The following is a 26,166-nucleotide window of genomic DNA, read 5'->3' as shown; positions in this document are numbered from 1 at the left end:
TTAGTAGAGGAGAATCCACTTAATTAGTTCTTTATTAATGGCATAACATATCTAGGCTCATGCTCTGATTTGCTCAATGATTCAATCTGTGATGTCAGGCAAGTCAATGCTTTCTATGCCTCAATTTCCCCATCTGTAAAACAGTGATATAACCCATCTTTCTAAAGTACTTTCAAGCCTTTAGATGTTATATTGGGGGAAGTATCATTAGTTAATACTATTTTGTTTATTAAATCCCTACTATTGCCTGCAAGCCTGGCACCAGTACTGTGCTTAAAAGGTGTTAAATTTAGCACAAGTTTCCTGCTGTGCAACTTTAGTTAAGTTCTGGCTCATAATTTATGGCTGCTAGGTAAGTCTATATTACCTAGTTTCATTTAGGCAGTGCCTGGCTGTTAAAGTGCAAGACGGAGAATAAAGAGGTCTGAGTTCTATCTGCCACAGATTTGTAGAACAGTTTGGTTTTTTGGGTTTTTTGTTTTTTTTTTTATAAAGGTAGTAGTTGGCTATAGACATTTTTGAAAATTCCACTAAGCACCTAACTCCCACTGGGGATTTCCAATAGTGGAGATGCCATTTAATAAACAGTAATAAATAATTATACTTTGCACTTATGTAGCATGTATAAATGCTCTAAAGTATTTTACAAAGATGGGAGTTGGACCGCTAGGTGCTTTTGAAAGTCCTATTAAGCATCAATCTGCAGCTTTAGGTGCCTACATGCCTTTTTAAAAATCAGGCCCTGTCTGACTCTGTGCCAGTCCTTTAATTGTACTGTGCCCTGGTTTCCCAATTTCTAAAATGGGGATAATAGCTACCTTACAGAAGTTCTGTAAGACTATTATTGTAAAACTCTCTGAGTTCCTTGGATAGAAAACACTTTGTAGGTACAAATATTCAGTTAGTATTAAGGAATTAACTATCTGGAGTACTCTGGTAGCTGCTCTCCCTGCTTCTGCCACAGAACCCTAGTATAATACTGCATCTGCAGTAGCAGGCTGGCCGCAAATACGTTAGGAAATTCTTTATGAAGGAGCAATATTTTTGATAAGTAGCATGATGCTGTTGGTTAGAGTGCCAGCTTTCAGCACCAAGATTCAAATCGTGAAGGGGTCATTTAATTAATTGCAATGCCCCCAATCTTCAGAAGTGACAAAACAGTATTCAGTGCACAAGACAGGGGCAGAATGGGAAAAGGGTATTTTACAACTAACTCTGACACCTCAAGCCCCAGAGCTATTCAGCCATAACCACAGATTTTAGGCCTTGGGACTGATTCAAGTTGTGGTGGCTTGTAACAGCCCCACTAGCAGGGACTGCCTGAGTGCCACAAACTCTGGCCATACCTCTGTGGCTCCCAGCATACACCTTAGTAGGAGATGGGGAGGGCACAGAGTTGCCAATGTCAACTTCCCTGATGCTGGGGAAATCCTCTGACTTAGCACAGCTTTAATAGTTAATTGGAACAAAGGGGGCTTAGCACAGGATGACCTACACAAAAAAATAAAGAATCTTTCCAAGATTTGTTATATATCCTTACGGTGTCCCCCCTCAAAACTAAACTATTTATTGTATCACAGATTTGTAAATGGATTCCAATTTTTTTGACCAGCATGTACAGTATTAGTATAAATCACAGTACACAATTCAATTTTTTTCCTATAATTTTTCAAAATTCAGTGAGTAAAGCTTTGTGACAACTGTCCTTCCTGAAGATTAACAGGTTCCATTGAGAGATTTCTCAATTATCTGAAGACTGTGTAACCAGCACATTTGTGTAATGTATCAAAGGAGAAGACACTCAGGCAGATGCATTTGTTGAGAATTTTTAAATTGCTTACTCTATATAAAGTGTATATACACATGCTACACAGAGCTTCAAACGCACAAGTGGGTCAACATTCACTGTGCACCAGCCATTTCTTTAGCTTATTCCTTACAACACTGTTAACTCCAGAATAATCAGACAAACTTTCCTTTCAGAGGAACTAAAATTTCCAGGAGTGAATACATTCTGTATTTAGACCCAACCCAGCTTACATACAGCCAACTATTGCTAATACAATTCAATTTTAACAAGTTCTTTGTAAGACTTTTTACTTTTGGTCAGTCAGTATTTGGTACAGCAACAGTAGCTTTAATTACCTTCAGGAAAATCATTATGAATCTGGTTACTAAAGTCATAATGATAATCTGAAAAGGATTGAATTTATTCCCCTTTGCAAAGCCCATGTAGTCTTTGCTCAGAGTATGAAGTGGGGGTGCACAGATTAAAACCACCACTGTGCATGCAGACTGCATGACTGCAATGTAGTCCCAGCATTTATTATTCTATCCTACAGGCTTCATACAAAGTGGCTGATACCCCACCCTGCCCCATTAGATGAGTAGTCATGAAATCCCATAACCATCCCACAGCCGGCCCCAAGAAACCCTCCATGCAGGCCTATTCGTAAGTGGCATGGAGGCCCCACATGTCCTCTACACTTGTGATCTCTCTACATCGAGAACAAGCTTTAAAGTTCCAGAGGGCATTGCATGGTCTACCCCACAAAGGAAGATTCCCTCAAAAGCATTACAGGAATATTTCACACTTTAGATGAGCTATTACCAGCAGGAGAGTGAGTTTGTGTGTGTATGGGGGTGGGGGGGATGTGAGAAAACCTTGATCTATGCAGGAAATAGCCCTACTTGATTATGTAAAGAGTTGTCACTTTGGATGGGCTAGCACCAGCAGGAGAGTGAATTTGTGTGGGGGGTGGAGGGTGAGAAAACCTGGATTTGTGCTGGAAATGGCCCACCTGTTGATCACTTTAGATAAGCTATTACCAGCAGGACAGTGGGGTGGGAGGAGGTATTGTTTCATATTCTCTGTGTGTATATAAAGTCTGCTGCAGTTTCCACGGTAAACATCTGATGAAGTGAGCTGTAGCTCACGAAAGCTCATGCTCAAATAAATTGGTTAGTCTCTAAGGTGCCACAAGTACTCCTTTTCTTTTTGCGAATACAGACTAACACGGCTGTTCCTCTGAAACCTGACTACTGCTAGTGTTATGTTTAACCCTAGTGTCATGGAAGGCGAATCCTGGGGGAAGGGTTTTAAAAGGTTATTAATAAATATACTATCAATACCAAATGAAGTGCGTTTTCTTGTATATGTACAAAACTCAGCATATTTTCACATATGCACAAGTGACTGGTTAAAGAATGTTTAATATTAAAGAAATCATCATGAAAATTATTCAAAAATAATTTGAGCGAAGATAAAGGATTTCTGATACCTCAAATTCAAAATTGCAGACTATACCAGGCAATTTGTGCCTCACTCTCAGGTTAAGATTCTCTGTTTTAAGGAATCTTTTTGATTGAACATTGTACAATATAATAAAAACTGAAGTAATTTTTTCCTGTATCAAAAGCAAAAGTGTGCTAGACTGATGTTTTGAATTCTGCTATACCAGCCATCCATGTTATTCCTGAACTGACAGATAAACAGTATTAGCATTCTGATTATATTTGCTTCGTGTTTAAGTTTCACTGACCAAAGGAACAAGAGTCCCAAGGTTGGTCCACATCGAATTTTCTTATGTAACAGTGAAACATGCCAAGCTAGTTTATGAACTCCCAGCCCATTCACACACCATCTCTAAAATTAAGTTATTTTACCCTCAAAGCCGCCTATTTACCAAAAGCATTAAGCAAGTGCTTAAAATTAAGTTCATATGTAAGTGCTTCCATTGAAGTCAAAGGTAGCTTTGCCACTGAACTCTATTGGGGGAGAATGAGGCCCTAAAACTCTATCCACTTGTCTCTAAAATTACTGTAAACAATGTTGAGTGTTCAACAATATATACAAACCCCACAAATATATTTTAAAGAACAGCATAAATTTAATGTCAAAATATTTGAATTCAAGTACAGAAATTAACACATGATTTCAACATTAAAAAAACAGGACAACTCTTTTTTTAAAACAGAACTACTATACAGGTAATACCAAAACACAGATGAAGCTTAACAATTTTAACTCTGAATAAATTAACAGCACAAAAAGTAAGATAATTTACTCTATTACTAAAACTATGCAAAGGACCACAATAGTAAATTATATTTCTTTAAATTTAAAAAAAAAAAGTGTCTTAAAATCTTCCTTTTGCATCATTTTCCGGCCACATAATAGTTGCCTTCTGGCTAAATAACTACTAATCTTCAACATAAAAGCGATCCTTGGTAACAAGATTACAACCAATATTTGCACAGATTAAATTAAAGAGATACTATTCAGCAAAGTAATTATTAGAAAAATTCTTAACATAAGCCACTGGGTTCTACTGCCCACACTTTGACCAGGAACCATAAACAGATAAAAGAACATCAATCTACAGTACTCAGGCCAAGAAAAGTAACGTTTTTGAACTTTATCTTTTGACAAATGCTTATATTTACTGAAATGTGAAAAGTTCCCTATATGGAAATAAATATATTTTACTCACGAAAATTAATAGTGTAGACCCAATTAAAAACTAAAAATGACAACTTTCATATTAATGCTGTACAACTTTTTCTTCAAAAGAATGAGGCCTCATTAGAGATATATACTCGCTGTCCAACATGGCTGCCATTAGCAAGCAGAATTGTTGGTAATAAGGGGTAGCTTGGATAAAAATAAGGCTTTGATGTGTATGGAAGCATGCTGGGTGTCCCAGAAGAGAGAGTGGCACTAGCAGGGGAAATGCTATTTACTGAGCTGCGACGAAAATTGTAGTCTGTAAATAAATACATGAATAGTTACTTTGCATGTAAGTCTATAGATACAAATTTAATTCAAAGAGACAAAATGGACTACTACACAAAAAATAATTTTCTAACATGTTTCAAACCTCAATATTTTGATGATAGCAATGGAGACTATGCCGATCTGTCGCATTGCAAATCCTGTTTTACCAGTATGTGACACAAAAATACTTCACTGATATACTTGTATACCAACACAGATACCACAGATTTGACTGGAAAGGTATCTTTCCATTAACAATTTTGTTTTGCATCTTTCTACCTTTGCAGAAACAAATCTCTGATTTATCTTGCTACCACAAGATATTAATTTTCTTCCAAATTAGATCTCGTACTGAAATACAGGGATTTCATCTATGAAAGAAGAGGTGTAGCCAGTTCATTTTTGCTTTTTTCTAAGATTTATTATTTACAAGACAAACTGATAGAATCTTCTCTAAAACTACAGAAATGTGGAGGGTGAGGTATTCTAACTAGATTACTTTGCCAATATCCGATTTACATATTACTCCAAACCTTTTATAAACGTCTAGTTTACTTACCAATTTAAAGTATTACTGGTAAATACAATTTTAAATAAATCATCTCTTTAAAACAAAAACTATATTAATCAAACATCAGCTAAAAGACAAATAAAACGTAATAAATTTCACTAATCTTTAAAGTAAACCATTTAAAATACAGAGATGTTATCTGTAGAATTGTTGTTTCCCAATAAAAACACATATTTTATTTTCCAGTAATTCTCATACACCATACAGTGTTATCCTTTTCTCCAAAATAATAAATTCTGAACTTTTCAAACATGCAGCTACGCTCTTCATGGTAGTTCAAGCCAAACAAGGTGCGCAGTTGATTCTAGAAAAAAGGAGACCTTCTGGCTTCCAAAAAGCACTGTACACTATCTCCAGAGTGAATTGCAAATAAAGTCAGTTTAAGGTGAAGGTTAAGGTCTGCACTGCAGTATCCTGATAATTCTGTAAATGCTATACCTCAATTTTTTGGCAAGCATTAACTTAATGAAGTCAATGAGAATAAATGTTTAGCCAACAGGAATGAGACCAACAGCCGTAGTGTAAGCACAAGCATCATCAGAAAGGACCTAGTTAAGAAAAAAATTGGGAGAAATTAAAAAAATGGAAACTATTTAGAAAGATAGTTTATTTTTCAGTGTTGAGACTAAAAAAAGTTAATATTTTTTCAAAATTTAATTTTTCAATAAACAACATTCACGGTGGAAATTAGCAAAGACGCATACACATCAGTAAGCGATGAGTTTGCAAGCAAAGGCTCTGATCCTTCACTGACAACTGTGCAGGCAGAGCCATGCACCAGAGTTCCAGTGCAAGATGAAAGTCAAAAATTAAGATACTTTTCATCAAGCAATTTTTAAAAAAGCATCTTTATGACATCCAATTACCAGTTATTACTAAATTATCCAGAAACATTTCTTTACACTGTTCTGTCTCTGAAACGGGGCCTTCATGTAAATTAACATCAGGCCCATAACATCTTCTGATAAATACAGAATATAATTTGTTTATGCTGTACAGAAGATACATGCTTTATGTCATATTATTCCAGTTATTCATATATTTCATGTGATATATATATCAATTTTGTACTATCAGCCTTTTCATTTTACTTGTTTTTATTAAACACATTAAATATACATCCTGAAAATAACACATTTTGGGGTGTCATATTCTGCCACACTGAGTAATTATTCATGAACTATCCTACTGATTTCACAGTGGGACTACTCAGAGTAAGGTACTACTCAACATAAGGGTGACATAACCTGGCCATCTGGCAGCAGAGTAAAATGAGCAACTTCATTTCTACGAAAAAAGAAAAGGAGTACTAGTTGCACCTTAGAGACTAACCAATTTATTTGAGCATGAGCTGTAGCTCACAAAAGCTTATGCTCAAACAAATTGGTTAGTTTCTAAGGTGCCACAAGTACTCCTGTTCTTTTTGCGAATACAGACTAACACGGCTGTTACTCTGAAACCTTTCATTTCTACGAAAACTCCATTGAAGTGAATCAAGTTATGCCAGGGATGAATTTGACCCAACGTCGCCAAGTTTATATTTCTTACCTGTTATTTATTTTCTCCAAATTCTCCTACACAGATCCAGACTGATGAGATTATGTTCCCTGTCTGTAAGCAGTGGAGACAGAGAATAACTGAATCTTCAAGACAATGCTGTGATCCCTACTTGAAGTATATGGAACCCTAGGAGACTCAGTTACAAAAAAATTCCCAACAGTATAATTAATACTCAGGAATGAATAAAAAACTTCATATTTTCAAAATGCCTTAAAAACATTTGACTATTTAACCCTGCAACAACTCAGTTGAGTAGGTACAAGGATATCCCTTTACACAGAAATGGAAACTGAGGCAAAGAAGTTAAAGGCATGGTTCTCACAACTCAAACTGAAATAATTATTAATAATCCATTCAGTCTTCTAGAGAAGATAAGACCTTAATTTCTAATGTAAGAGGCAGGATTTGACTTTTTTTAAAAAAAATATACTTTCTTTATATATCACAAAGAAACAAGAAAGCCCAATTTCTTTTTCTTTCACGTCACCATTAAACTTTAGCACTCTATGCCCATAAAGGAAGGCAGAGATTTTCTTAGTACAATGAAAGCCTCATAGCACAAGAAAGTATTTTGCATCTGTATGTATAAGGCCCGATTTTCAAGTGAGAGGCTCCAAGTTTGAGCATAAAATTTTTGTGGTTACAAAATGCACTCAAAATTAGAGGTCGGGTTAAGGTCCTTTTAAAAAAATCAGACACATAAACTTCACCTGTGCAGCACCTAACATATTCAAAACCAGACTGCAGACTAGCTAAGGCAGGTGCACAGGTGAGCAATGGGGCTCTTTGCAAGTAGCAGTACTAGATGGAGAGCAATCTCTGTGGGAAGGGGTGGGAAGCAGCCTTGGCTTCAACCCCTCAACACACTAACCAGTGCAACTGAGTTGGTGCACTGGGAAAAGTAATCTGTACCAAATATAAACTGGTGCAGATTATTTGCCTCCTGGATTTCTGGTGCACAACTATAAACTGCCCTTTGCTCAGAACTGTGACAAAGCCACAATTTAGCCCTCACCTACTAAATATTCACAAGTGTCTAAATTACAGATCACTAGTACTCACTGTAAAGAGCATCTTGTAACAATATAAATCCTTCCAAATAAACTAAGTCTCCTCTTTACAACAGAGACTTTATGAAAAAAAGACAGAAGAATCATTTTCTGGTGTAAAGTGTATGATTAAATTACCTTCAGGAGAAAAAAGAATAATGAGTTTGAAAGCAATTCAGTTAAGCCTGTAATTTTAACAACAACAATCAGAATGTTTCAAATCTTTTTGAAAAATTCTAACAATAATGTTTCAAGGAAGAATCAGAAAGTATAGCACTGGATAATGTTAGTATCTTAAAAAGTCTGGTGGTATCAGGATTTCAGGCTATGGAAAAGGTTCTCTACTTTGCTCTAATTGCTCCAACAAATAAATCTTGAATTTTGATAAAGCAAACTGAGACCAGACCATACTGAAAAAAAGTATAAATCAACTAAATGGTAAAATGAAAGGCTTGGTGTTTAAATCACGGCACCATGAAATAAAAGGTTTCTTTATTCAATAATATGTAGGAAGATGGATCCTACTGGTATCTTTGAGGAAACAATAGGATTAAACATTTATGTTGAAATCACTGCTTTAAAAGCCAGACCAAGAGCAAAAAGTTTCTTGGGCAAATTATCTATTTTGTTCTTGATTTATAAGGACTATATTGAACACAGTCATTGCCTCTCTGTGCTTCAGTTCTCCATGCTTCAGAATTTATATAGCTTGCCATACAACATGAGAATATGATGAACTGGAATTAAAAATAAGAAAGCAGTCATTTAGAAATTATAATGAAGATAAACTTTCTCATATACTCATTACAATGAGTAGGAAAAGAAAAAATAAAAAGCATTGAAAAAAATCACTAAAAGATTTACTGCAGATAAATTCTAGGATCCCTGTAACCTATCCATAACAATCAAAATCTGTGCAGTCAGCAGCGTTTATGTTTCTGAATATTCCTCTGAATTAGGATGAAAAGACACAGACCTCGGTAGTCTGTTCCCACATTAAAAACCATAGGCAGCAACTATGAGTCATGGAATATTCACAAGAATGTTCACACGGAGGTGACCCTACACTGTCATGTTAGAGGAAGGGAACAAGGTATACCTTCCCCATGGAGCAGCCACCCACAAACCTACTAGATCCCCTAGGATTCACAGGAGGACACAAATGCTCACAGCAGCTCCAACCCTCTGCACATCTGCCCTGTGAAGTGAAGCTTCATTACAGCCACAATGCCAGGGACTCCACCTCCAGCTGTGGAGGCTCCCGAGGACCACCAAAGGTTCTGCAAGAGAGTTCATGCAATCTGTAGTAAATGGTGTGGGTGTTGGGCGATAGCGGCATGCTTACCCACCCACCACCCCAACTTTTCTCCCTGCAAGAATCTCTGACCACAAACATATCACTCTGCAGGGCTGTGGGAGGGCAGTTCGGAGCACTGCTACAGGAAGACTGAGCACCTCTTCTGCAAACAGGGAGATCCACACATGGCTCTCAAGATGATGTGGCCCACAGAGAAATGGAAATCCCATTTCTAAGATAATGTGTCTATTCTCGATACCCAGCAGTATGTTAAAATACTACACTGACTTCCACTTTTCTGTGATTGCTATCCGGTTCACTTGTTGGGTGCCTGATTGATTGATATAAAAAAAAATCTGATGATCCAAACATCAACTGCTAGTAAGCCAGTGAACATGGGAGTTCAAAAACTGCACTACAAAGGACCTAGGAGGGAGGGCTTCGATAAAAGTTTAAGAAAGCCAACATATAAGATGGAAAATATTTTTCTTTAACTGTAAACAAATGCCAGAACTACAAGACTGCTGTCTCCTCTGGTAAACACAGCAAATAACTAAATATATCAGATTTCCAATACATTCTAAGGCAAGTTTCCAGAAGTTTCAGTTTCTTTCTGTCTCCACTACTTTCATAGAAGGAATATCATCCCCTCAGAACAGACCTATGTAAGAGAATGAAAGAGAAATATGTTTTAAGAATTCTACATATATTCTATAATAAAACATAAAAAGGACAATTATTTACAAAAAATTATATCTGCAGTAAACGTTTTCATAGCTGCCATTAAAAAAAAGAGAGATATCAATAAGGGCCAGAATTTGATATCCTTACTCATGTTGAGCAGTACCTCAACTCCATAAATAGTCACCCTGGGCTAATTCTGAAACCAGGGACTAAACATGAACAATGATATCAAAATTTGGCCCTTTCATATTATCACTAAAATTGCTTTACAAACCCATGGCACAAGATTCTGACAGGATTAACAGAGAATATCCATCAAAGAGTTCCAAACAATTTTCAGTAAATCACATATGTAGGGAGACTTGTTAAAAATATTACCCACTTCTGACATTAAAAAAGATAAAAGCAGTCACCTTCATTAAGCAATTAGTCTGTACAATACCACCAAAATTTCCAGGACAATATTTGGCTTTGGCCTCATGCCTTGCAATGCACTTGAAGTCCAGTAACATCTTGTCATAACCAAGCACTGTGTTGCTGTTTACACAGAAACTTTAATTTATTTAAATTAGTGGAAAATTCATAGTTTGAACCACGAATGGTTCAAAACTTCTGTCTAATTATACTTCACATTCAGTATATTACCAGACTAGATTTTCAGAAAACCTGGTTATGAAATTCAAGGAAGTCTCAGACACACAGTGTCCATTCAAATACTGAAAAATGGCAAACTCACCTCCCTTATATTATTCAGGTATCTCACAATGATATGGGATAATTTATTTTGTGATATTAAAAAGACAAAAGAAGACTATTATTAATGCATGAATTACTCAATAACTGCCATGCATGTAAAGATCTTTTAATTATGAGAATATCAAAATTTTAAATAAAAAAAGTTACTTCATGGAAAAATAGTCCACCAATTTAGAGAACTGAGAAACCCTGGGGTTACTAACATGCACCTGGATATGCTTTTTGTTGAGAGTGTAGATGGCTCTGAGCCAGGCCTGAAGACGATGAGAGTGTAGTTTTGCTAAGGGTGTCACAAATATACAGGGTGCCATAAGACCCAGAAGTTGCAGGCAAGCCTCCGCAGTTTGCAGGCTCTGATACATGACTACTGCTGTAGCCATGGAGAGTGCAGCTGTATTGGCAGCATCTAGTGAAGCCTGGAGAGATGCCTTGGTGATTGTCTGTCCTTCTGTTATGAGGGTTTAAAATCATCCTCTGATCCTGTGGCAGGTATTCAATAAAAGATGAGAATTTGGAATAGTTTGTAAAGTTACATTTTGTCATCAGAGCTTGGCAACTGGCTACTCTGAACTGTAGCAAGGCAGAGGAGTAGCTGTTCCATCCCAGGAGGTCCAGTCTTTTTAGCTCTTTATTGTATTGTGCAGAGTGGAACTGAAGTTGTCTGTTCCATTCACTGACTGTCTCAACCAGGGAGTTGGGTGTCGTATGGGAGAAGAAATATTCTGTGTCTTTGGGTGGGATGTAGTATTTCTTATCAGCCCATTTATATGTAGGTGATATAGTGGCTGGCACTTGCTACACAGAACATGCATGGATCAGGAGAGCATCACTGATGGGCAAGGCAATATTGCCAAGGAGATGCGTGAAGAATATCCAACAAGTATTGGGGTTGTCAAAGTTCCTTCCCCACTCTGAACTCTAGGGTACAGATGTGGGGACCTGCATGAAAGACCCTCTAGGCTTATTCTTACCAGCTTAGGTTAAAAACTTCCTCAAGGTACAAACTTTGCCTTGTCCTTGAACCCTATGCAGCCATCACCAAGCGTGTTAAACAAAGAACAGGGAAAGAGCCCACCTGCAGATGTCTTCCCCCCAAAATATCCCCCCAAGCCTTACACCCCCTTTCCTGAGGAAGGCTTGATAAAAATCCTCACCAATTTGCATAGGTGAACACAGACCCAAACCCTTAAATCTTAAGAACAATGAAAAAGCAATCAGGTTCTTAAAAGAAGAATTTTAATTAAAGAAAAAGTAAAAGAATCACCTCTGTAAAATCAGGATGGCAAATACCTTGTGGGGTAATCAGATTCAAAACATAGAAAATCCCTCTAGGCAAAACCTTAAGTTACAAAAAGACACAAAAACAGGAATATACATTCCATTCAGCACAGCTATTTTACCAGCCATTAAACAAAAGAAATCTAACGCATTTCTACCTAGATTACTTACTAACTTTTTATACAGGAGTTCTGAGCTGCATTCCTGTCTGTTCTCGGCAAAAGCATCACACAGACAGACAGTCCCTTTGTCGTCCCCCCCGGCCCTCCAGCTTTGAAAGTAACTTGTCTCCTCATTGGTCATTTTGGTCAGGTGCCAGCGAGGTTATCTTAGCTTCTTAACCCCTTTATAGTTGAAAGGGTTTTGCCTCTGGCCAGGAGGGATTTAGAGGTGTTTACCCTTCCCTTTATATTTATGACACCCACCCCCCAAATCACAGATAGGGTGAAACGCTGGCTGTGATTTCTTCCTGAAGCTCTAGGAGAAAACAGAGTTAATAAGACATATGCACCTCTAAATATACTACCAAGTATATAAAGACTAACAATATTTTCCACATCTCAAGGACGATTTTAACCAGTTGATTCTGGGAAACTTTCATGGGAGAGTGCATCAGCCACTTTGTTAGAAGCTCCTGAGATGTGTTGGATGTCGAAATCAAACTCTTGGAGAGCTAAACTCCACCGACGAAGTTTTTTGTTATTTCTCGTGGTGGTATGAAGTCACTGTAGCGCAGCATGGTCAGTTTGCAGATGGAAACGCCGTCCCCAAACGTATGGGAGTAGCTTTTCCAGAGTGTAGACAATGGCATAACATTCTTTTTCACTGACTGACCAGTTGCTTTCCCTCTCAGACAGCTTCTTGCTGAGAAACACTACAGGATGGAATTCTTGATCCGGTCCTTCCTGCATTAAAACTGCTCCCACACCACGCTCAGACGCATCTGTGGTTACTAGGAATGGTTTGTCAAAGTCAAAGTTTGTCATGAGTGTCCCTTTAAGCTGGTTAAAAGCCTTCTGACACTCTTCGGTCCACTGAACGGCACTGGGATGTTTCTTTTTGGTTAGGTCTGTCAGTGGGGCAGAGATTTGGCTGTATTGCGGTACGAATCGCCTGTAATATCTGGCCAAGCCTAAGAAGGATTGGACCTGTTTCTTTGACTGTGGGACAGGCCACTTTTGGATAGCATCCACTTTGGCCTGTAGGGGGTTGACAGTTCCTTGACCCACCTGGTGTCCAAGATAAGTCACTCTGTTTAGGCCTATTTGACACTTCTTAGCCTTAACAGTTAGTCCTGCCTCCCTTATGCACTCGAAGACTTTTTGTAGATGTTCCAGGTGTTCTGCTCAGGAATCCGAAAATATGGCCACATCGTCAAGGTAGGCAACTGCATATTCTTCTAATCCCGCTAGGAAACCATCTACAAGTCTTTGGAAGGTGGCGGGTGCATTTCGCAGCCCGAAAGGGAGCACATTAAATTCATACAGCCCGACATGTGTGGTGAAGGCTGACCTTTCCTTGGCAGATTCATCTAGCGGTACCTGCCAGTACCCCTTGGTTAAGTCCAAGGTAGAGATGAACTGGGCCCGTCCCAGTTTCTCCAATAGTTCATCTGTGCGTGGCACTGGATAGTTGTCTGGGCGCATTACAGCATTTAGCTTATGGTAGTCCATGAAAAAATGTATCTCCCCATCTGGTTTGGTAACTAGAACGACTGGAGATGCCCATGCACTGCCAGAGGGGTGGATTACACCCATCTGTAGCATATCCTGGATCTCCCGTTTTATAGCAGTTTTAGCTTGAGGAGACACCCAGTAAGGTTGGACTTTAATTGGGTGAGCATTACCTGTGTCAATGGAGTGGTATGCCCGTTCAGTCAGTTCTGGGGTGGCTGAGAATGTCGGCGCGTAGCTAGCGCACAGTTCCTTGATCTGCTGTCGCTGCATACACCCAAGGGTCATGGAGAGGTTCACCTCTTCCACACCACCAGCACTTTTCCCTTCGTAGTAGACACCTTCAGGCCACTCAGCGTCATCTCCTCCCTGGGCTGTAAACTGACAAACCTTTAATTCTCTGGAATAAAAGGGCTTGAGAGAATTAATATGGTCCACCTTAGGCTTTCGGTTGGAGGTGGGGAAGGCTATGAGATAATTAACAGCTCCCAGGCACTCTTGGACCGTGAATGGCCCTTCCCACAACGCTTCCATTTTATGAGCCTGGAGCGCCTTTAAGACCATGACCTGGTCCCCTACTTTGAAGGAAAGCTCTCTGGCATGTTTATCATACCAGGCTTTTTGCTCTTTTTGAGCATCCTGTAGGTTTTCTTTAGCAAGGGCTAAAGAGGTTCGGAGGGTGTTTCGTAGGTTGGTTACAAAGTCCAGAATGTTAGTTCCTCTAGAAGGTGTAAACCCCTCCCATTGCTGCTTCACCAACTGCAATGGCCCACGGCCATATACAAGTTCAAATGGTGAAAACCCTAAACTGGGATGTGGTACAGCTCTGTAGGCAAAGAGCAACTGCTGGAACATTAGCTCCCAATCATTGGAGTGTTCATATACGAATTTTCGTATCATGGCCCGCAAAGTTCCATTAAACTTCTCCACCATGCCATTTGTTTGATGGTGGTAAGGAGTGGCAACCAAGTGATTCACCCCATGAGCTTCCCAAAGGCTTTCCATAGTTCCTGCCAGAAAATTAGTTCCTGCATCTGTAAGGATGTCAGAGGGCCAACCTACCCTGACAAAAATGTCTGTTAGTGCCTGGCACACACTTTTAGCCCTGATGTTGCTTAGAGCTATTGCTTCCGGCCATTGGCTGGCAAAATCCATGAAAGTCAGTATGTATTGCTTTCCTCTGGGTGTCTTTTTTGGAAAAGGACCCAGAATATCCACAGCTACTCGCTGAAATAGAACTTCAATGATGGGGAGTGGCTGGAGAGGGGCTTTGACCTGGTCTTGGGGTTTTCCCACTCTTTGGCACACCTCACAAGACCGGACATCGGTAGAAACATCCTTGCCCATTCCCTCCCGGAGGAATGACCTCCCCAAACAGTCTTTGGTCCTGTTCACCCCAGCGTGGCCACTAGGATGATCATGGGCTAAGCTCAAGAGCTTGACCCGGTACTGAGTTGAAACTACCAACGGTCTCTGAGGATGCCATTCTTCCTAGTGTCCACCGGAAAGAGTTTCCTTGTATAAAAGTCCTCTTTCTACAACAAACCTGGATCGATTAGAAGAGCTGAGAGGTGGTGGTTGCTCCATGCTGCCGTCCAAGCTCTTTGGAGGCTTTCATCTGCTTCCTGTTAGGTCTGGAACTGTTCCCTTGATGCTGGAGACATCAGTTCCTCATTGGATTGTAGACCTAGGCTTGGTCCCTCTGGAAGCAATGCAGGTGATAGGGCTGTTTCCGTTGACTGTGAACCGCTCTCCACTGGTGCACTATGTTGGGGTTCAGGCTCCGGCTGAGCCTCTCGTGTAGGGTTATCTGCTGCTGCTGGTGCAGGTTCAGTGGGGCTCGCTGGTGTTGGGGTTGCAAGTACTGGAAGCAGTGCTGGCAATGGTTCTGGTGCTGGTTGTTCCGCCAGTTCCAGTTCTGAGACTGGCTCTGTCTGGGTCTCTGGGACTGGATCCACTACTGCTGCTGCAGACGTTGGCATGGGGTCCTGTTCCATTACCTCTGATCGGGTCCTAGTAGAAGTTTCCGGAACAGAGCTAGGCATGACAGCTTGCTTAGCCTGGCTGCAGGTGACTATTCCCACCCTCTTGGCTAGCTTCACATGACTGGCCAAGTCTTCCCCCAACAGCATGGGGATGGGATAATCATCATAGACTGCAAAAGTCCACGTTCCTGACCAGCCCTTGTAGACAAATTGAAAGAGTTGGACTTGAAGGGTTGAATTGTTACTTGGATCTCTGGGTCGATTAAATTGGGGTCCTCTAAGGAAGCATGGATAGCCGACACTTGCGCTCTGGTGTCCCTCCACAAGGTGACCCTCTTCCTGCCCACACTCACAGTTTCCCTCTGCTCCAAGAGTATCTGGGAGGTATCTGGGCCTGAAGACCTCTGGTGTGATTCCAGTGCAATCAACTGTAATCTGTTGGGGTTCTTGGGGCAGTTGGCCTTTACATGCCCCAGCTCGTTACATTTAAAACATCATCCAGCTGACGGGTCACTGCGGCAAGATGGGTTGCTGGAGAACGGTGTGGTGGGATGATAAGGTGTCTGGAGTGTTGCTCGGGGTGTAGTTGGGGCCTTGGGCTGCCCCCGATAGTAGGGTGTGGTCTGAGGTTGTCCCTTCTGGTATCCGCTCCAACTGCAACCAGTTTTTTTCTTTTCTGCCACCTCTACCCATTTGGCTCCAATCTACCCCACCTCAATTACAGTTTTGGGCTTCCCATCTAGGATGTATCTTTCTATTTCCTTAGGAACACCCTCTAAGAACTGCTCCATTTGCATTAGGAAGGGCAAATCTTTTGGAGATTTAACACTTGCTCCTGATATCCAGGCATCCCAATTTTTCACAATGTGGCAGGCATGTCGGGTAAATGACACGTCTGGTTTCCACCTTAGGGCTCTGAACCGCTGACGGGAATGCTCAGGTGTTAGCCCCATTCTGACTCTTGCCTTGGTTTTAAACAGTTCATACTTGTTCATGTGTTCCTTAGGCATTTCAGCCACCACCTCTGCTAAGGGTCCACTGAGCTGCGGCCTCAGCTCTACCATGTATTGGTCTGTAGAGATGCTGTACCCAAGGCAGGCCCTTTCGAAGTTTTCTAAGGCGGCCCCAGTATTATCGCCTGCCTTGTAGGTGGGGAACTTCCTGGGATGTGAAGTGGTACCTGGAGAAGGATTGCTATTCTGCTGAACCTTTGCCTTCTCCAGTGCATGCTTCCACTCTTTTTCCTTTTCCTCCATTTCTTTTTCCTTTGCCTCCATCTCTCTCCTGAGGGCAGCCTCTTTTTCCTCCTCAGCATGCTTCCATTATTTTTCCTTTACCTCCATTTCTCTCCTTTGGGCAGCCTCTTTGGCTTTTTCTGTCTTGAGTTCTGTCATCTTAGCCTCTCTGTTTTTCACTAACTTTACACCCAAGAGTTAAAAAAAAACAAAAACTGGCTTGTAAAATTTTTTTTGTGCTGTAATGTGACACCTATGTTCTCTGATACCTATTCTCAGCCTACAGAAAAATCCTTTGTCTCCAGGCAAATAGACAGAAAAACCCTCTAGTTGCTCTTAGCTAAAAAAAAAACCTCTTCAGGTCTGTGAAAACTAGTGAATTTCCCTGCAGGAGGTTAACTACCCTGCCTTGAGGTAGAGAAAACTCCAGCTCAAAAAAGACAAATCACTTTGTTATGCTTGCTGCTTTGGCCCCCAGGCAGAGACAAAAAAACCTCTAACTGCTTTCAGCTTAAAACCTGTTTCAAGCAGCCCAAAGGGGGGAAAAAAAGTCCTTTTAAAATCCAACTGTGCTTCTGCTTCAAAATGATCTAAAAAAAAAAAAATCTCAAAATTATCCCACCACTCTGCCACCATGTCAAGGTTCCTTCCCCACTCTGAACTCTAGGGTACAGATGTGGGGACCTGCATGAAAGACCCCCTAAGCTTATTCTTACCAGCTTAGGTTAAAAACTTCCTCAAGGTACAAACTTTGCCTTGTCCTTGAACCCTATGCAGCCATCACCAAGCGTGTTAAACAAAGAACAGGGAAAGAGCCCACCTGCAGATGTCTTCCCCCCAAAATATCCCCCCAAGCCTTACACCCCCTTTCCTGAGGAAGGCTTGATAAAAATCCTCACCAATTTGCATAGGTGAACACAGACCCAAACCCTTGAATCTTAAGAACAATGAAAAAGCAATCAGGTTCTTAAAAGAAGAATTTTAATTAAAGAAAAAGTAAAAGAATCACCTCTGTAAAATCAGGATGGCAAATACCTTGTGGGGTAATCAGATTCAAAACACAGAGAATCCCGCTAGGCAAAACTTTAAGTTACAAAAAGACACAAAAACAGGAATATACATTCCATTCAGCACAGCTATTTTACCAGCCATTAAACAAAAGAAATCTAACGCATTTCTACCTAGATTACTTACTAACTTTTTATACAGGAGTTCTGAGCTGCATTCCTGTCTGTTCTCGGCAAAAGCATCACACAGACAGACAGTCCCTTTGTCGTCCCCCCCGGCCCTCCAGCTTTGAAAGTAACTTGTCTCCTCATTGGTCATTTTGGTCAGTGCCAGCGAGGTTATCTTAGCTTCTTAACCCCTTTATAGTTGAAAGGGTTTTGCCTGTGGCCAGGAGGGATTTTATAGTTCTGTATACAGAAGGTGGTTACCCTTCCCTTTATATTTATGACAGGAATCCTACATTTCCTCCAGCAGAATATGTAGGGTCTCCGCTATACATTTCATAAGTTCTTGAAAGGGCCTCAAATAAGTCAACATAAGTGATGAGGGAGACATAATAACCTCGTCCAGTGGAGAAAGAATTTCTTCGCCCACTCGTGGCTCTTGCTCCTCTGTAAGAGCTTGCCACATGGGAGAGCTCAAGGGTAGCAAATGCTGTTCCTGATGGGCCCTCTTATGAAATGGGAGCTGTAGAACTGTTCACCATAAAGAGGCCAATAGATTCCAATAAGATCACTGTGGTGGAGCACAAGAAAAGAGGTCAGGATCCCATGGATGTCCTTGCCAGGGTTGCCCTGTTAGAAGTTTCATAGTCAGGGTATACCTCAAATGAGGGAGGCGGAAAGGGGGAACCTTGTATAAACCCCTTGAATCAGAAGAAGTGTCATTGCCCATGTCAATGGGAGGGACAAATGGTGTCAGTACTGGTGACAGAGTTGGTATGGGAGCCCAAAATGGATCCTGTAATTGCATGGGAACCATAGATCGACAGTGTAAAGATACGGGAGCACACTGAATTGGTACCAGCCTGAAATGTGTCTCTGTGACCTCTAAGAATCTGTGGAGTGCTGGAGACCGTGGTCTTAAGATCTGGAGAAGGTGGTCTTTTCTTCTTTTATAGTTTACATGGTTCTGAAGGCCCCAAGGGTCTTTGCTTACCATCACAGTATAGACAGTAACTGGAGCTCCCTGTGGATTCAATGTACAGCAGTATGCCTGGCATCCCACAGGTCTCAGCAAGTGCTCCCTTAAAAAGAGTTTGAGCCTGTCCTCCCTCAGTTTCTTAGATCTACTCTTAAAGCCTGATCAGATCTTACATTTTGGAGGGGATAAGAGAGTCCTTAAGGCAGCAGAGGCAGCTTGAATGTCCATTGCTATGGGGGAAAGACCTATGGAAAGTCTAGCAGGGTTTGAAGCCCAGGGTTTTGGGCATAACCCACACTCAAGACACTCAAGACGTGGATTAAGGCCTCAGAAACAATGGCCCAAATTGGGCAAAAAACAGAAGAAGGGATGGGGAAACCCCTCCACCTTTGAAAAAGCACAAATTGTGCTAAAAGAAAAGAAAGAAAATTTAAGCAAGTGCTGTAGCGAGCTGAGGCTAACTAATGGATACTGCACTATTCCATCACAAGCTGCAAGTGTCTGAGAAGAAACTGGAATAGCAGTGGGTCTGCTCCTCCCTGTATACTCTCATACTGGATCACAAGGGCATCTAGCACTCAGACAAGGACCCTGCTGATGAAAATCTCTGATCATGAGCGCACAAACGTGCGCACGTTCTGACATGGAGCACCTATACTTGAAGAAAAAGATGATGCACATACATAATGTCTGCTGGCACAGGCCATTTAACATTAAAATATTGATTTTAGATGTATTTTTCCTTTCTTGTAACATTAAGGTGCAACATACTACCAAACTCACTTCATAGTCAAAAAGTAAGAGAAATTTGAAGCAACTGTTTTGGGGAACAGGAATCACCATTTCTATTAAAATGATTGTAATGTTACTTAAAAAAAAATTAACCTGTACAGTTTAATTGGCTGTTTTCCTCCAGGCTTTAACTTTATTAAGAATTCAACAACTTTTTATTATTTCTTCAGTATTTTTTTTAATATTGTATACATCAGTAGATTTTTTTTAAAAATTCTAAATTGCATTTTTCAGTTTTTGTGCAAAAGTTTTCCCAGGTGGACTCCAAAAGATCTAAATAATAATACTACCACTTATGGGAGAAATTGAGATTTCTACACTGATACTAATGTAAAATTAGAGATAGATCTTCCGGTGTATCCAAAAGTGTATACATCAAGTCATGGGTATGTGTGCAAGTGGTTAAAGCTCATTTTTGCATTTTCCTAAACTGGTGATTCTCTTGGCAAACCAGTTCCCTTGTGCTGTATTTGCAAAAGCAGTATGAAAACTAAACAGGTTTGGAGTAGCATAGGAGCATCCCAGCCATGCTTCTTTTCTGTTATGCCAGCAGCAGGGAAACTGTGTGTGGCATAAGAGTCCATTGTCAACTCATTAGGGGAGTCATCTTCATCCAGTTCTTCAATTAGATTTTGAAATTGTCTGTGATTGAGTGCATTTGAGAGAATGAATTTCATAATGTGCAAGACAGGTTTCATGACGTGATCAAATTTGAGATTTTTAGATACCAGTTGATCCCGATGAATAATACAATAAAATGTCCAAAATTCGGGAAAGCTCTCGTCAAACTTACAAAGCCCTACTAATCCATTCACAGATCCCCACATAGATGAAGCCCATCCATTGCAATGGCAGTGAACTTGTGTAAAGGTAAGTGGCCTTTCGCAACTACCAACATCAACGCCTCCTTTAGATCTCGTCCACAAGTTCTGTCCTTTAGTGGCACGATATTGAGGAGTACTTCCCTTACAACACAGTTGTCAGACACAGTGCGGACAAATACCGATAATAAGGTTTATCCTGTGCATGGCATGACTCATCCAAAGTGATGCTTAAATACTCACACTACTGAAGTTCTGAGTGCAGTTGCGATTCCATGTCCCCATTCAGGTTGGAGACCCTGCGTTCCGTTGTGCGGTGTGAAAGCTGCAGGCCAGAAATTTTCTTCTGTAGATTCTTGTTTTCTGGTGACAGGACTGAAATCACATCAGTGAGTCACGTTTTTATAGGCTCCCCTTCAGAGTAGGGCTTTTTCACATCGGCTATGTGCCAGGCCACATAACAGGAGGCTAACGTTATAGTCTGCGATCAGTTGGCAAATCTGGTGAAGAACTGGGCTTCTACATCTGTTTGTTTTTTCAAAGTTTTCAGTTTTAAAGTGCGGAGAACCTTGTGGGAATTCTTGATCTATATGTGCATGGCTAGAAGCAAAATGATGCTGCAAGTTTGAAGATTTGAACTGAGAGATACATGTCTAGCAAAGAAGACACATGGCCTTACCATTTACGTTCAATGAAAAAGTACTTATTCTCCCATTCCTGTTGAAAGCCTTGATTTTCATCTCTGTGTATTTTCTTTTCTGTTTGCATTTGCCTCCCATTGTTAGATGGTGTAAAAAAAATTTAGATTAAAAATTTCCACACCAACTGGTCACTGTGTGCTTTATTCAAGGAGACACTGGTGCTGGCCAGGGGCTGCTGGACCCCTGGCTCTGTCCCAGGCCCCAACCCCCACTCAACCCCTTTCCCCAAGTCACCACCCGCACCTCCCCCCCGCCTCTTCCCGCCTCCTCTCCCGAGTGAGCCATGTCCTTGCTCCTCCCCCAGTCCCTGAGCCTCCTGCACATCGCAAAACAGCTGATCATGGCGGGCAGGAAGCACAGGGAGGGAGGAGGAGGTGCTGGGGGAGAGAGGGATGAAGTTGTGCAACACATCCGCTCTCCTCCCCTCTCCCCCCCAGAGTCTCCGGAACGTCACAAAAGAGCTGATCACAGAGGGCAGATGGCATGGGGGGAGAGAGCAGGCGCTGACAGGGCTGACAGTGGGTGCTGAGCACCCACCATTTTTTCCCCAGAGTTGGCTCCTAGCAGGAGCCGCATATTATCTTCTGAAGAGCCGCATGCGGCTCCGGAGCCACAGGTTGGCCACCCCGATCTACACTGTAAGCTGCACTTTCACGACAGAGATTGTACCACAGTACTTGTATGAGGTGAATTGAAAAATACTAATTTTTTTCATTTTTACAGTGCAAATATTTGTAATCAAAAATAAAATATACTGATTTTAATTACAACACAGAATAAAATATATATGAAAATGTAGAAAAGCATCCAAAATATTTAATAAATTTCAATTGGTATTCTATTGTTTGATTTTTTTTAGTTAATCACGTGAGTTAATTGCGATTAATTTACAGCCCTACTAGGAACCTTTTAGTTGGCACCCACGGTGTCCACATAGGGGAGATACAGCACAGCACTTGGGTGCACACTTCCATGGTCCAAACTGTGGGGCAGTGTGGACACACAGGCTGTATTTCAAGTTAGTGTTTTTTTTAATTTTTGATTAGTCCCAAACTGGATCTGGAGTGGGAATGCCCCTGGTTTGCAGAGTTCTGAGGACAGTGAGAAGAGATACTGGACCTTCGGGATACATCTCCCAAAGGCTGTTAGCAGATGCAAAGTTGACCAAGTCTACAGCATTTAAAGAAAATGAGCATAAATAACCAACTTGCAGCCTTTCTATTTTGTACATTATGAGCCAAGGATACATACTCTGACAAAAGTATTTCCCCAGAGATGACCAACAACATGTAAATAAAACAAATCAGTACAGAACGGATGGGAATGAATAGGTTGTACATATTGGACATTTCCTTCCAGAAGACTTTTTGGAGGAGAAGGCTAAAATCAAAGAAAAGAAGAAACCTGAAACTGTTTTGTGCTGTTTCTCTGAAGAAGAGACAACTAAACTTCACACACAAGGTGTCTGTCCAGCAATAAAAGGCAAAATTGTTAGCCTCCAAGTGACAACCAGCTATGTTCAGGAATTAAGACAACAATCCAAACAAACATTCTCAGTAGTTTCCTGGAATAAAAAGATATTTTTGGTTAATCTAATTTTTCTTCTATTTCTCATGTCCACAAGTTCTACAGTGTTGTACAGAGAGAGAAGGAGAAATGTCATTTCAAATCTGAATTAGGCCCTATCCACTGAAGGAATGACAAAGCAGAGAATTTGTATGGCCATCAGAGAATAATTCTACATTACTAGCCCTTTAACACTAAAACTAAAGATAGTTTTAATTAAGATACATTATAGCTCAAAGATATCTCATTATGGAATAGGGATTATAAATTCTAATTCTATAGTATGAGACAATATAGTCATGTAATGTTTAAGGAAAGTTTAGTAAATGAGTTACAATAGTTCATGGATTAGGGACCCAATTTTATGGGGTTCCAGAGCCTTCTTTATAGATTATTTAGTTTAATCTTTATATCTACCCAATGGGACTAAGTGCTCAGTCAAGAAGACACCATCAGAGATGTTTAGTTTTGCAGTTCTCAGACTGTGGATTTGTGTATCCAGAGATAACATGCTTGTTAACAGCAAAAATGTTTTAAAATAAATACTATATAGAGGTGAGAAATAACAGACCTCAACCCTATTGTCCCTCTGCACATTTGTGTACACAGAGTCAATCCCTTACCTCTCTCTAAAAGTGCAAACTTTCAAAAAGTTCAATGAATAGAAGATTGTTGGGGGCGGAATAGATCTGGACAAGGAGAAGAAGTCTGGAGATAAATGTGAGATGGGAGGGACAGGGAGTAGAAACAAAAGTAGAACTGTCTGAGCAGCATATTCCAGAAGCCTTGAGGTCTTTCTGAGTGTAGCCTTCATTGATTTGAGATCTACCATACTATTCTCTCACTAGAAGAGAAAACCTATAATGGCAGCAGGACATGAAAGAGATCTAGCTTTGGAATATTTTAATTAAGTTCCTCTACCTGTGTGTAAGACAGACATGCATGCAAACAGTGCAACAAAGAAATGCAAGGCCTGTTTGCCCACATGGAACAACATCATGAGAAGTGTTCCTTCTCAGGAGGAAGCTGCGTTGAAGATGATGAAAGGAACATATCTGAACATGCAGGATCTTCAGGTTGGTAAACTTTTTTATTTCATACTTCTTTCTTAAGGACTTCCTGTCTTCCTTCTGGACTATTCTTGAATTCTCATGTTTGAGCAAAAAATATAGTTGTTACTCTATGGTACTATCATTTTAGATGCAATTGTAATGAAAAATAAATAGCTGAAATAGGCAGACCTTCCTTTTACAATTTCACCTTTAAAGTAGTACTGAGTGTCAGTGAATGCAATGAGTAATACTAAATGAGCAATATGGTAATAATAATTAAATAACTGCATTAACATATTTTGTTTAGGAGAATCCATCCTCAAGATACAGGATTCTGAAGACCATCCATCTTCAGGATCTCCATCATTTTATGTAGTTTCAGATACCTGCCAACAATAGTGTTTCAGTCACATCATGTATGTCACATAGCCACAGTATATCACCTGAAGCAAAAAGGAAAAAAAATCTCCATCATCCTGAAACAACCATAGATAAGTCTGTGATAAGAACCAGCAGATTACAAAAAGAGGTAATTGATGAAAAAATTCAAATGTCTAGTACGTAGCTTGGTCACAGACCATGCTGCAAATGTATCCAAAATGAGAAGAAATTTAGAAGACAGTGAAGAGTCCCAAGCTAACATATGGCTGCAGTGCTCATTTGATGCACCTTCTAGCCTAAGACTTCAGTGTTCCAGAAATAAAGGCTAATGTTGTTGAAATTACAAAATACTTCCGTAACAACCACTTTGCAGTAGCTGCTCTGAAAAAAAGTGGGAGGAACCAAGCTAACTCTCCCACAAGACGTGCAACAGAACTCAGTAGTGGACTTTTTTGAGCACTATATCAAGAACTGGCCTAATCTGACGACAGTTTGTGAACAAAACTGTGGAAAAAATAGATGGCACTGCCACAGCCAAAGTTCTCAACACTGGGCTTAAGAGAAATGTTGAACACATGCTGAGTACCTTGAAGCCTATTTCTGTAACCTTGAACAAAATGCAGGGAAATAGCTGTTTTATTGCTGATACTGTTGAAATTTCGAAGGAACTGAGTGAGATCTTAAAAAGAGAAATATGCAACGACAGTTAAATTACAAGCATTAAAAAAACAAATGGGAAAAGCACTATCTCTAGCTCATTTTCTTGCAAACATTCTCAATACTCGGTACCAGGGTCAAACCTTAACTGCTGAAGAAGAGGAGTTGGCTATGTCATGGACATCCAGCAATCATCCCTCTGTAATGCCAACTATAATAAACTTTAGAGCTAAGGGTGAACCATTCAAGAAACATATGTTTGCTGATGATGTTTTAAAGAAAGTCACACCAGTGAACTGATGTAAGTCACTTAAGGACTTGGATTCAGAGACCATTGAAGTGATAATCTCACTTTTAAGAGCAGTCGCTTCTTCTACCGGTGTAGAAAGAATATTTTCTTCCTTTGGACTAATTCATTCCAAATTGTTTGGGACCTGAAAAAGCAGGAAAGCTTGTTTTTCTTTTCCAGATTATGAACAAACAGGAAAATGAAGGTGAAGATGACTGAGTTAGCTGCAGAAGCCAATATTTTAAGTTTCTCATGTTGACCTGACTGACATAGTCAATTTTTTTTTAAATATTTCATTTAAATATTTTAGTTAAAAACAATTTAAACAAAAACAAACCTGATTTTGAAAAACTTCAATGTTTAACTAAATTCAAAAATTCATGTGCTTGTTTTGTTAAAATATTATATGTTTGCTGTTGAAGAAAAAATCAAGAATACATAACATTATTGTTTTAGTTAAATAAAACAATTTAAATGTCTGTCTGGTGATATTCTCCTCCTAATACAGCATGGCAAAAAAATCCTCCAAATATTAATGATTAACCTGTTGAATTGGAGATAGTTCACCTCCCAATGACTTCATAAATACTGCTTCAATTACCTTTAGTAAATTAAATAACCAGTCATTCATTTTCTGATATAGCTGTAAAACTCATCTGAAAAGTTTTCAAAATAAATAACTTTAAAAATGTATAGTGTGTACCTTCTAAAAATGAAATCATGATTTAAATCAATTTGATTTAAATCAAATCCACCGTGATTCTCAGCTTCATATAGAGCTCTATCCTTTTGGTCTAGCCAAGTTGCCTGTGGCACAGGACCCAGGACGAGGTAGGCGGATGTAAAGCCACCTTTCTATTGCCACAGTCCTCAGTTCTAAAAAAACAGGTA

The 26,166-nt window shown here is 40.0% G+C and overlaps 1 protein-coding gene across 2 annotated transcripts in view; it reads right to left on the bottom strand.

The window, feature by feature from the left end:
- Positions 1-3,968: 3,968 nt before the first annotated feature.
- Positions 3,969-26,166, bottom strand: part of RBM46 (RNA binding motif protein 46) — a 43,147-nt gene continuing 20,949 nt past the window's right edge. The window contains exon 7 of one of the 2 annotated variants that reach the window (XM_048847446.2): positions 3,969-4,766. In XM_048847446.2, the coding sequence (XP_048703403.1) occupies positions 4,567-4,766 (200 nt within the window). In that variant the 3' untranslated portion in view covers positions 3,969-4,566. Of the gene's footprint in view, positions 4,767-4,797; positions 5,897-26,166 lie in introns of those variants that run through there. The other variant, XM_048847445.2, reaches the window with a different exon arrangement.

Source organism: Caretta caretta, chromosome 4 (genome assembly GCF_965140235.1).
Source record: "Caretta caretta isolate rCarCar2 chromosome 4, rCarCar1.hap1, whole genome shotgun sequence".
In the NCBI taxonomy this organism is placed as follows: domain Eukaryota; kingdom Metazoa; phylum Chordata; order Testudines; family Cheloniidae; genus Caretta; species Caretta caretta.
This window is presented reverse-complemented; position numbering and strand designations above follow the sequence as displayed.